The sequence below is a fragment of the Lissotriton helveticus genome, chromosome 6 (assembly GCF_964261635.1).
Source record: "Lissotriton helveticus chromosome 6, aLisHel1.1, whole genome shotgun sequence".
Classification (NCBI taxonomy): Eukaryota; Metazoa; Chordata; class Amphibia; order Caudata; family Salamandridae; genus Lissotriton; species Lissotriton helveticus.
The window spans coordinates 884,636,150-884,649,451 of record NC_136067.1 but is presented as its reverse complement, the minus strand read 5'-3'; the positions used below and the strand labels follow the sequence as shown (position 1 = coordinate 884,649,451).

At 41.9% G+C, this 13,302-nt stretch overlaps 1 protein-coding gene across 1 annotated transcript in view; it reads left to right on the top strand.

The window, feature by feature from the left end:
• RFX6 (regulatory factor X6) overlaps window positions 1-13,302 on the top strand; it is a 424,100-nt gene that overhangs the window by 394,725 nt on the left and 16,073 nt on the right. The window contains exon 18 of the mRNA XM_078646873.1: window positions 3,380-3,595. Within this exon, the coding sequence (XP_078502999.1) occupies window positions 3,380-3,595 (216 nt within the window). The remainder of the gene's footprint in view (window positions 1-3,379; window positions 3,596-13,302) is intronic.

The window sequence follows — 13,302 nt, the reverse complement described above, 5'->3', positions numbered from 1 at the left end:
TCAGTACCTTCTTCCAGGACCCAATGTTCTTAACCCACCACAAGGCTTCTTGCCTGCTACTTTCCATCACCAGCTCTAACCTAGTCTTGCATTTCATTTCACATGGGCTGGACTCGGGTTACACCTCAATGCCCATAAATTGTCATCTAAAAACTTGCCTTTTTGCTTGAGCCCTGAATCTATTTACTCAGACTTTTATTTTACTCCAGAATACTATAAGTTTCCTGCAAAGGTACTAACATGTGACCGTCATCAGGCTCAACCAGTGGTGGGGGTAGACTCCTGAAGAAGAACCTTGGTACTTTGGAACCTTTACAGAAAGTCTTTAGAGTTTTGATAGATACTGTTAGAAATTGGGTTCCTGCTTGGGAGAGGCATGCAAGCTGTCGAAGCAGGAACCACAGTCCTAGTCAGGGTAAGTCACAAACACACCCTAAATTAACCTATGCTCACCCTCTGGTAGCTTTGCACAAAGCAGTCAGGCTTATCCTAAGAGGAAATGTTTAAAGTATTTGTGCAACACTTCAAGCAGTAAAACAGCGAAAACACCACCCAAAATTAATCCACATCAGGTTAGAAAATTAGAACTAAGTTAAATAAAAGAAGATCAAAATGACAAAAATCCAAGACGAGATATGGATTTTTAAGGAATACTTTATAAAATAGTGCTTAGAAGCAATAAGGTCATATTGGGGATGTCTGGGCACTGGACTGGGACAAACTCAAAAGTTCAGACCAACTACAGTGGAGTGTGGGCTAGATACAGGGACCCACATAGGCCCACTGAACAAAAGTAACTTGATCCTGGTTGCGTCGACAAAGATGTGCAGTTCAGTCAAAGCTATGTGTTAGAGTCGATCTTGCGGTAGAGGGAAATTTGTTGATTTTCCCTACGCAAAGGCAGCGATGCATCGGTTCCAACGGTGATGCGCTGGTTCCAAAGGCAATACATTAGTTCTGCTCTTGTAGCAGAGGATGCACCAATTCCAAGGGCGATGCTTTAGTTCCAAAGACAATGTGCCGGATGGCTCCACACAAATGCGAAGATGCGCTGGTTCCGGTCCATGGAATGATGAAGATTTTCCGGTTTTGATTCAGATGCGTGGGTTGACTCAAAAAGCGCCTTAGGCCTCACTTCCAAGGGTTCAGGACGGAGGTGGCAGCGCTTGGCAGGACAATCTTCCAGATGGCAGAGTAATGATGTAGATTCAGCAAGTTAGAAGTCTTTAATGTCCCTGAGAGTTCAATCAGGAGGCAAGCCATCAAGCCCTTGGAGTCAATCTGGGCTTAAGTGATTCTGGGCTAGTCCTTCCCACCCAGGCAGGGGAACACCAGGCATGAAGAGAGCACAGCAAGGTAGGACTTCAGCAGTGCAGCAGTCCATCAGAGTGGCAGTTCTTCAGCAGCCCAGCAGTTCTTCTTCCTGGTAGAGTCTTCATTGGTCCAGAAGTGTACTGAAGTAGTGGTGTCAGAGGCCCTGTAATTATAACCAGTTATGTCATATGAGTTACAGCAGAGAGAAATGCAGTGCCCTCATTTAAGTATTCCTTCCTAACCCGGTGCAGCATCAAAACAAACATTACCCTTTTAAAGTGAGAAGTGATGCAATCACATTTCCTTCACCTTTCCTCTAATGCCCCTTCTCCCACCAAAATGTGCACTTGCACACATGCACACACTGACACTTGCTTATAAACAGGTTTATTCATGCACACAATCACACATATGACTTCCCAATACCACACAATGTTGCAAACATTGATAATAAAGGCTTATTTACCGCAGTGTCAAACCTAACAAGGTGCTGAATATCATACGTGGAAGTGATATTGTTACCTACAAGATAAATACAATTACCTTCAAAGATAAAGATGAAGAGAGAAACAATTAAAATAAACTATATCCTAAAGTAGCAAACATGTTTACCTTCACAGGGCCTGATTCACAAAAGTAAAGTTAGACCAAAAGTCTAAATTAGACCAGAAGTCTAATTTACTACTTTTCGGTATTCACATAGGTAATGTTAGACCAAAAGTCGAACTTAGATCACAAGTCTAACTTACTACTTTTCGGTATTCACAAAGGTAATGTTAGACCAATAGTCTAACTTAGATCAAAAGTCTAACTCACTACTTTTCGGTATTCACAAAGTTAATGTTAGACTAAAAGTCTAACTTAACCCAAAAGTCTAACTTTACTCGTAGTAACGTACCTTTGTTAATACTGAAAAGTAGTAAAGTTAGAATTTTGGACTCAGTTAGACTTTTGGTCTAACTTTATCTTTGTAAACCGGGCCCACTGTGCTTAAGAGGGAAAGGAGGCAGTTAGATGCTTTTAATCAAAAGTTAAGACACACTTCAGGTTCATTCATACTTAGACAAGTTTGCCTGACTGCAAAGTGGAGGGAAGGGTTAGGAAGATGAAGAACTGTCCAAAATGTGTTCCGTGCAGGTTGGGTTTATCAGTCTTTTAAAAAGGAAATTTTTGCGCACACAAATTCTTGAGATATGGTAGGCATGAGTGGGGAGTTCTCTGTACCAGTAAATCCCATTCAAGTGGGCAAATGAGTGTTTCAACTGCATGACTAACCTTGTAAGTTTGTGAAAGTCAACAAACATGGATGTTTGTCAGCATTCACAAATTCCTCTTTTCACCTTGGAAATAGTTTCATTTTTACTCCAACCAAGATCTGATGTCAATCCTTTTCCAGGCTGAAAAAGGGAATGGATCACCCACAGATTTGGTGTGGTGTGTAGGGAAAGGGCTTGCTCAACAGGAAAAATACTTTTCTCTTTCGCACAGCTGGAAAAATATCCTGATAAGAATTCCAAATTTTCTTCCCAGAAGTATACCTGAAAAACCTCACCTGGGGCAGCTTTTTTAATGTATTTTTAGATAGATTTTTGAATCTCAGAAAGTTCGAAAATTATATCCAGGGAGAGGACTCAGCCCATACATTTCTGGCTTTCTTTATCAGTTGGGCCCAGTGGTTCTTGTCAATCAGTGAGAGCATGCTTACAACATGGAATCGCCTAGAGTGTTCAAAGCATGGTATGTGACATGGTGTTACTGTTGCCAAAACCCATGTCCTGTTCGCAGTGTACTTCGCTTGGCTATTTAGACTTCTTGGTGTGTTCATCCAGCCTGGCTTTTCAAGCTTACTGAAAAGTAACATCGCTGGTCTGACAGTCGAAAAGTAAATATTTTACCAGGCAAACTCTTCTAACCCTTGGCCCTTCTTTTAGCACAATCAGCCTATCTTTGTTTGCTTAGCAAAATAAAGCAATGAACATATGTGGGGGCGTAGGTAAAAATGCCGACTGTTGACAATGTGTTGTTTTTCTTGGCATCTTTTTTTACTACTCATTTTGTTTTACAGGGTACTATGGAAACAGTGTCAACTATCAAGAACCTCACCGGCTTGGGTCTCTGATAGATCAGCATGTTTCAGTCATTAGCAGTGTGAGCAGTATCCGGTCACTGCCTTCGTACAATGACATTCATGATCCCCTTAACATTCTAGATGACAGTGGACGGAAGCAGAGCGACTCCTACTACACAGACCCACCTTCTCTGGTGTGCCAGAACACGATGAGTATGTACTATCCATTGGATCTCTTTCAATATATTGTTAATACCTGTTTGAAATTGGGGTTCTGATTGGCTAGGGTATACACCTAAGCCAGGCAGAATCCACCACTCTAATCAGGGTAAGGGAGTTAGACACCCAATATTAACCCTGCTCACCCCCTTGGTAGCTTGGCAGAGCAGTCAGGCTTATCCCAGGGGCAATGTGTAAAGCGTATGCGCAACACACACACACACCAGTGACATACTAGGCACAACACAAAAAAAACTCCACACAAGGTTATATCAAAAATACCCTTTGTATTATATATACATAAACACATTAGGCCACATAACATACATCACTGCGCCTCTAGGCGCTTGTCAAATAGATGTACATAAACCACATAAGACCACCGTTAGAGGGATTACTGCGCCACTTGGCACTTGTCATAGTAAGGCATAGATCATAAATCACTTTGCATCAGATTAAACCATACGCACATAAGGCAATGGTCATAATTTCAAATGTAGTGCAGTGCAGTAGAATACTTGCAAGTTGCACTGGTCATAAATCCCCTGGAAAACATTATGTCATTCAACAGGCATCACACTGAGGGCAATAATGCAAATCAGTGTAAATCAGTGTAGGTTGTATATGTCATAAAAGCATAATGAAAAAATTATGCAGGACACCATAACGGTGCATATGGACCATCCAGGGATAGACCAGTACATCTGGACATCAGATGAAGTAGCTTGGTCAGGGAGGAAAACACCTTCTTCCCACCATTGGTGGGGAGACTTCCCTCAGTATCCTCCGCCTGGGCAATGGCCGGGGCAGCCTCTCAGACAGCAGGGCATCTGTCAAACTCAAATATGTGACTGAACTAAGAAGAGAATGCCCCCTTACTTGTATCATGGCCAGAGCTCTCCTCCTATCGGGCCGCCTGCTGTAGTGTAGTGGAAAGGGTACCTTTAACAGGTAGGATGTGACCGTCAAAAATCCTTACCTCTCGGCAGCCGTACGTAGAAGGGGTAACGCCCCTCCTTAACAGATCTTCAAGGTCTCAAGCAGCTCCCTTCTGGTGCGGTGGACCCCGCACAGCTCCAAAAGACTTCTCTATTTTCACGGGAGGCACGCCAGTCCAGTGTGGCTGGGGCTGCAAATTCCCGGTGGCTTCCGTGGGCGTAGCTGGGTGTTGCCTCTGGGAAGCCCACTTCTCTCATCTAGTCCCGGTTGCTGCGGCTGGTTCCCAGCCTCACTCTTCCTCGGTCGAAGAGCAGTGTGCCAAGCTCTCAGGGACTTCTGCCTGGATGCAGTCCTCCCTGACCTGATCGGGCCGGAGAGCTCCTCTCTGGCCCTCCCTCCCGATCGCGGACTCAGCTGGCAGGGAGAGGGAGGGGGGAAGCGGGTTCCAGGAAGCTCCCTGGAGCTCCCAGAGTCGGGCCTTTCCTCTGTCATCACAGCACCCTTCTTTGCAGATGCTTCTGCTCCTTAGGGACGACGAGAGGGGCAGCAGGAAAACGGACACACAGCTGTCTGGCCATAAAGGCCGTGTGAAAGCCCCAAGCTGGTTCAACTCAGCATTCAAGTGCCGGGGCTCTCTCCACTTGTGCCAAACAAGTTGAAAAGCACAAAGACTTGGCAAAATGAGGCCTGAGGACCGGTAGTTCATACAACATGGTGCAGGCACTAGAATCTTTCCACTTAAAGCCAAAGTACACAGAAGGAAAACCTTGATGTCCTTGAGTCTTCCACAACAGGAGGCCAGCACACACAGACCCATGGAGAATATCCTCACTAGCAGGATGCCACAGCATGGCCAAAAATTCTGTCCTTTTCCTGTACCACAGACAAAAGTAGCAACTGTAGGCCAACCAGACATAGCACCCAGCAAAGGGGCAGTACTCCTCTTTACAACTCTCCACCTATTCTCCTTGGCAGGGCCCTCTTGTTTCTAGAAGTAATCTAAAACCCAGGGGTTTTAGATGTAATACCTATACCCCAAAATGTCTTTGTCCTCTTTGTGGCAAGGGTCTCTGGTCCAAACCAGTTCTGCCCTCACTGGTGCATCATGACCACAGGTGGTGGAGACAGCATTGTGCAAAAGGAGACACAGCCTATTCAGGTGCAATCACAACTCCTTCCACCACTCTAAATGCAGACCAGGTCTATTCAGCCCTGTGAGGAGTCACCCAGGCAAGGCAGGGCACACCTCAACCACCCCAGTGACTGTCTAGAGAGAATGCAAATCTCAGCTCCTGTCACTCACACACCAGGCGCTGAATACACAAGCAGCAAGAGGCACACAGAATGGTGAAGTAAGAAAATGCCCACTTTCTAAAAGTCAACCGTGTTAGAGAGGGTGGGCCCTGGGTTGGCAGCTAGATTGGGTCTATAAAATTGAGAAAAATAATTTGATCTAGCTGTCACTCTTAATGCTGTTCTCTACCTAAACAGACTCAGACCAATTACTAATTATATTGGTCTTTGTATTTGTTGACCATGAATCTATACTTTTTTTTAGAACATTTAGCATCCTCTTTTGTGTCAGAGAAAAGGAAAACTCTGTCTATTGTTTCTATGTTTACATAAAAACTTGGTAAATAGTTATAACAATACTGCTTAAATGATAAATATCAATGAATATAAAATGCAGAGAGACATCAAAACATAACATTTCACAATATATATAACTAATAGATTGATGGAATAAATTACAAAACCAAACCAGTCCTCAATTTGTGAAGTGCAGCAGCATTTATCATAATTTGTTTTTTATCAAAGATGAATCTGTTAAAGTGCTGCTAACTACTGGGAACTAATATTCAAATCAATAGGGTTATAACGTTTAAAAAAATATATGTTTCCCTAAGCGGATCCTAATTCAGGAGGTAAAAAATACTGATGCGTTTTTTCCCCCAATCCTATTCACAGGGTTCTCCTCAGGGCTGTGACTGGATGTGCTCTGCTCTATCTTCTTGTTTGTTCTTGAAGATTGAGGAGCAATTAATTAAAGGGCTACATTCAAATATTCGATGTCTGTGTAGCACGATTTTTATGGCCGTATGATATTCAAGTGGCTAAGCTGCCGATATTGCTTTTACAGCTCTTTGTTTGTTTAGTTTTTATAAGATTTTAACCAATATTCAATCGGTGTATGCCACGTTTCCATTATATTTCGTAACGGTCCTGTCTTCAACGTTGTTTCCATGAGTTCTCACCAGCTGATTTCTAAAAGTGGCATTTTCAAACACAGGAATTAAAAAACACTTTCACCAAAAGGAGTGTTAATACATTCTGAATTCAGAGAGTCTAAACTTCATTTTTCTATCTTGTCCCGATTGCAAGTTACACATGTAAAAAGGTTACAGTGCAACTCCGATGATAAGATTATGGGACAGATAGCCTTTCAACAGTGAAAAAGGAAATACACAGTATTTCACTATCAAGACATGTCAAACACACTAGTACATATCCTACCTTCCACATACACTGCACCCTGCCAATGGGGGTACCTTGGGCCTACTTTAGGGATGCCTTACGTGTAAGGAAAGGGAAGGTTTGGGCTTGGCAAGTGGGTGCACTGGCCAGGACATCATGGCAGTTTACAAATGTGCTCGGAGACACTACAGTGGTAGGTCTGAGATACATTTACCAGGCTACTCATGTAAGTGGCACAAAGAGTGCTGCAAGCCCACTAACAGCATTTGATTTACAGGACCTGGCACACACTGTACACTTTACTAGGAACTTACCAGTAGTCATTTCATATTGGAGCTGAGTGCTACATTACAGTGACTCCTCTGAACCTTCATAATGTGATTGTTGTCGCTTATACTAGAGGACCTTTCACCGGTGGAACATGGCTCTTGCAAGGGTACAATAGATGTTAAGCATTTTTTCCTCTTTTTTCATAGAATCATAATTCAATATCTTTATCAAAACCACAGCTAGCCAGGTTTGGTAAACTCCCCCATTCCTCTCTTTTAGTTCAATAGCATACAGTGATGAATTGATGCTTAATCCACCCGTCACAACATGATGATATTAGAACATTGGAATTTCAATCGCTCCATCGAAGACAGTGGAGTGCTCTGGGCTTCTGATAGAAGCCCGAAGCATCAACATTCCAATGTTTGTTCACAGCAGTTACTGAAACATTTTCAACAACATTGTCCAGTCTTCTTTGTAAGAATTTGAAAATATTTATTAAATATTCTTGAAAATATTTATTTATTTATTTATTTAAAACATTTATAAAGCGCAGCTGTCACCTTGCAGGTATCCTGGCGCTGTAAAGTTATGTTATGTTATGTTATGTTATGTTATAGGTTTTTATTATGCGCGCAGCTACTCCAGCTAAGGAGAGTCCTGGCGCATTGACAAGGAAATAGCATGAGAAACATAACACAGCTAAAAGAACCAAAAAGGACCACTCTACATACATAGCACATACTAGGGGAAGAAAACTAAAACAGGAATGTTTTCAAGGCTTTCCTAAAAGCCATAAGATCTTCTAACAGGCGCAGTTCCACCGGGAGGGAATTCCAGGCTGATGCCGCCTTTACACCAAAGGAACGGCCACCCATGCGGCATAGCCTGTATGGGTGGCCGTATTGAGGATGGGGGACACCACCGCCTGCTTCCACTTAGTTGGAACCACCCCTGTCTCCAAAGAAAGGTTGACAAGGGAACACACCGCAGTGCGCCCCATAAAGGGCTGCTCTCTAAACAGAGCGGGCCTAACTGGATCGGATAGAGAGCCAGATTTAACTCGCAAAGCGAGTTTGTCAAACCCATCTAAGGGAAGAGGGGGAAAGGAGAGCAGGGTGGTAGAGTGTGGTGTCACATTAGAACTTCCCAAGTCAATCCCTGTGTTAGGGAATGCCCGATAGATTGTTTGGACTTTCCCCAGAAAATAAGCAGCCAGGGATTCACAGTGGGAGATAGAACTCACCACTACAGAGGAAGTTCGCTTCGCTACCAGATCCTTCACGGCCTTGAAGATGGTCTTCGACGGGTTTGGGCTGCAACGAAACTCTGCAGCATAATATGCTGCCCGAGCTCGGCAGATTGCCCGATGGTAAGTCTTGGTAGATGCGGCATATGCAGCTTTTAAATCGGCTCCATATGTCTTTCGCCAAGCTCTTTCTGCCCGTCTACAGGCCCTCTTCAAGGCACGCAGGGCATTGTCGTACCAGGGGCTCGACTCTCTAGTGCTGGTCTTACTTGATGTAATGGGAATCAGAGTGTCGATAGCCCTGGTAGTCCAGGAGCAGAAGCGGTCATACCCGTCCTCAACATCTTCCAGTGGACCCAACGGATCTTCCGCTAGAAGGTGGTGCAAATCCTCTAGCTTAAGTTGATTCCACAACCTCCTTGGAACACATCTCACCGACGGGGTGGAAGGAGCTGCCGGGATGGGACACAGAATGGTCACCAGAAAATGGTCAGTCCATGTTACCGGAGAAATAGATGTAATATTAGTCCCCGGCAAGTTGGTAAAAAAGGGGTCAAGAATATGACCCCCTATGTGGGTAGGCTGCGAAACCAGTTGAACAAGCTGAAAGGCCTCTAAGTCAGCGGTGATGCTACGGACCGCCAGGTTAGAGGGTGCGTCGAAATGTAAGTTCAGGTCGCCCAAGATGGAATAATTGAAAATGGAAAAGTATATACATATATATAAATTAATGTTAAAAATATAAAAATAGTACATATTTATTATTTAATTATAAACTGTTTTATAATTAAATTGACTAAATATAATTAAATTATAAATATGTACTATTTTTATATTTGATTAACACCAATTTATATGTATAAAAATGTGTAACTATTTATAAAAATGTGTAACTATTTTAAAGAATGTAATTTATTTGAACATTGTTTCCTAAGGATTTTTTTAAGTCCATACTGCTACTAATTTCTATGAGAAGGGGTTACAGTTAAGCCTAGGCGGAATTCCATGTAACCAAAAAACTCTGCCATACTACATAGAGTTCTGCAAGCAGCAGAGTGCATTAGGTCACTCCTTTAGCATATATTTTTTAGGACAGGGTGTTTATCCCGTGCTTGAAAAGCAGCGTGAATGGCATCATGACTAACGCAAGAGGACGCTGCTTTTTTCGGCTGCTTAAGTAGATGTTCTACTCAAACAGAAGCTTCCTCAACCCAACAAAAGGTTTCTCTATGCGAGCAGTAGCGGCCATTGGCGACCGCCCGCATTGAGAAATCTCGCCGGGAGGTGGTCTGGAGTAAGATTTTCCTCGCTCATGCTCGCCAACTTAACGTAGTGCAGAGTGGGAAAAACCCTGCAAACTCCACGAGCGGAGCGGAATTTCATGCCCAGGCTTAGTTACAGTACCACTAGTTGGGCATGTGTAGTGCTGGACTTACTAAAAAGTGTAAGTTACTACAAAAGCATAAGTTACTACATAAGGCTAGATTGATAATAATGAAAAGTAGTAAACTTTCTCAAAAGTGTAAACCTACACAAAAGTGCAAGTTACCTTTGTGAATCAGGCACACAATGCAGTGATGGGGAGCAAGAATAAATAAATATACTCTTGCATGTAGAATTATCACACGACACTCAACCTGGAAGAGCAAGAAACAGTGATAAAATGGAAGGCAATTGTAAAGGAATTTCAATCATCTTAATACTGTGTTTCTATCCATTCCGAACTATTTCGGAAAAAAAGAAGCTAGAGAAATATATTGGATTGGGTAAGATTAGACATTGAGTAGATTGCATGAGTTTTAATTAACTCCACCCCCACAATAAATAATCATTTTGGCAGTTAATATCATTAAAAGGGATTTTTATTATAATCTAAGGGTGGAACATGGCTCTTGCAAGGGTGCAATAGATGCTAAGCATTTGTTCCTCTCTTTTCATAGAATCATAATTCAATATTTTTATCAAAACCACAGCTAGCCAGGTGTGGTAAACTCCCCCATTCCTCTCTTTTTGTTCAATAGCATACAGTGATGAATTGATGCTTAATCCACCCGTCACAACATGATGATATTACAACATTGGAATTTTGAGAGCTCCATCGAAGACAATGGAGTGCTCTGGGCTTCTGATAGAAGCCTGAAGAATCAACATTCCAATGTTTGTTCACGGCAGTTGCTGTTAACAAAGGCCTCACAGGGTCTGAGGAGATTTCACCCCCTCTTAGGCTCTGTAAGGCTTTTGTTCTAAAATTTAGAACATTCTGCCCCTAGGGGTGGAATCTTCTAATAGCCTTTGAGTCCTCTGTAGCAGGCTCTACTGGCCCTTAAAGGGCCTTCGGCTCGGGCCTTTAATGCTGGAGCGGGCCTTTAATGGCCATTAGAGCTTGCTATGGACGGCTCTAGGGCTATATTACTTTACTCAAGAGCACAACACAGACTGTCCTATTATTGGGCTGGACAAAAGCATGGGGTTGACTATGTGAATGGAAATAATCCAATGATGGCAGTCTGGAATGAAAATTATTTTTCTTGCACATCTTATTCAAGTCATTGTTTAGCAATTCATCATACTTTACTGACTATAGCATATGATTATAAATTGCTCCTTCATTTCCCTTTTGTAACATATTCCTCTCTTTTTATGTACAGAGCTCTCCCTCTCTTCAGCTAGATTTGTCAAATATCAATACCAACATACATTTAAAAACTAGATGGAATTAGATGGAAATTTTACCAGAAGCATAGTACAGATGAAATGCTCCAATTCAGAGTTTGCCACCAAAAACTTATTTTAACAATGTGCTACACAACAACAATGGGGTTTGCCCAATAACCCTCCACCATCTGGGCAAGCAAATATGGCACTACATGACAAGTGATATAGAGGGATAAATACACTCAAATTAATCATAGGATACGTCAAAATATTCCTATTGTATGGTACATAGTCCCATCTTATTTTATGGCATCTCAAACAAGTCATATACACATGTTTATTCCTGGTTAGAACAATTCTTGATTTCTTTTTTAATTTCTTTTATAATTGTTCTCCATTATATCAACCTCAAAAAACAGTACACAAAGTATTCAAAACGATACAAAAATCATCAAAAATACATAAATCATCACAAGAACATCACAAGAAACACAACAATCGTTTCCTAAGAATTTGAAAATATTTATTAAATATTCTTGAAAATAGTTAAGCATATACATATATATAAATTAATGTTAAAAATATAAAAATAGTACATATTTATTATTTTTTTATATTTTTTTTTTTTTATTTTTTTTTAATCCTCATTAGCCTTTACGCCACCCATGTTCGGTAGTCTCCGCCCTGGGCTTTTTTATCTCAATATGCTGGCTGTGGAGTTCGAGTATATGCAGCTCTCCAGCCCGGACTGGGCCACAGTCTTCTATGCCACCCTGTATGGATAGTGACCCAACCAGACCGAAGGCCGCAACCCGATCTTTAACTCCGCCTTCACGAAGGACGGACCTATTCCACCGGCCTGCGAGATAGGCTGAGGCCTTAATCATAGGAATTTTTCCATTATGTGTTGTTCTCTTACCCTATACCCAAACAAAGGTCTACCTTTTATCCAAAGTGCTCCAAAAAAAGTAACCAAAATCTGTGTTTCCTGTTTACCTGGCCTTTAGAATCTAATGTCGCAAAGTGTCTCATGCTTTTTAACCAATCTATGAGTGTCGGTGACTTAGCTTCTACCCATACTTTACAAATTTCTCTACGAGCTAGCAGAACCCCATAAAAAACTAACTTTACTTTATCATTCATTCTGTTGTCATATAGATCAAGTCTCCCGGTAATAATTAGTTCATGGCTTACCTCTATCATATGGCCAATTGATTGTGATAGACAGTTGCTTACCGTCTCCCAAAATTCCCTGATGTTTAGGCATTCCACAAACATGTGCAAGTCATCCACATTTATATTTCCACATTTTGGGCATTCAACCCGTCCTCCGGCCTTAAACTTCGATAGTCTGCGAGGAGTCCAATAGGCTCTATGGATGGTAAACAGAACATTTCTCCTTAAATTTGCAGATTTTACTGTTTTATATAATATAGTCATCATTACTTGCCATTGATTTTCTGTGGCGATGTCCGGCAAGCAATCTCTCCATAGTTGTTCCGGCAATTTAAAAGGGCCATCTTCCATTTCCACCATTGCCCAGTACCACATCGCAACTTCTTTCTTGAATGTTTGTGAAGAAAAAATCTTATCTTCAAAGTCATTTTGGAGACCTACAGCAATATCCGTCTTTTTTGCCCAACTTTGTATCTGCATATATTTAAACTTAGATAGTCCTTGACCCCACACCTGTGCAGCTTGTATCCAACCAATCAACGTTCCCTCAGGGAATAGGTCTCCCCAAGTTTTTAAACCTGCCGTTTTTAACGGGACAGCCAATGCATCTTCTACCCATAACAGTGGGCCTGGTGTGTCCCAAATAGACGACCTATATCCAAAATAGCTAAGCTTTGCTAGTTTCCTAATTTTATACCAGAGCTCTGCTGCCTCCCGTAGAGTTTTCAATTTCACCTTTTTGAAGTATTTTGGATCTGAAAATTTATACATAAATCCGTCATCATTATGGTTACTCAAACTCAACATAGCCAGAAACATAAACCCGATGGTTGTAGCCTTTGGTGTTCCCATTAGTTCTCTCAAATTTTTTAAACGAAAAGCCCAGTCGTATAACAAAAAATCTGGGGCTGATAACCCGCCCTTGTCCCATCTTCTT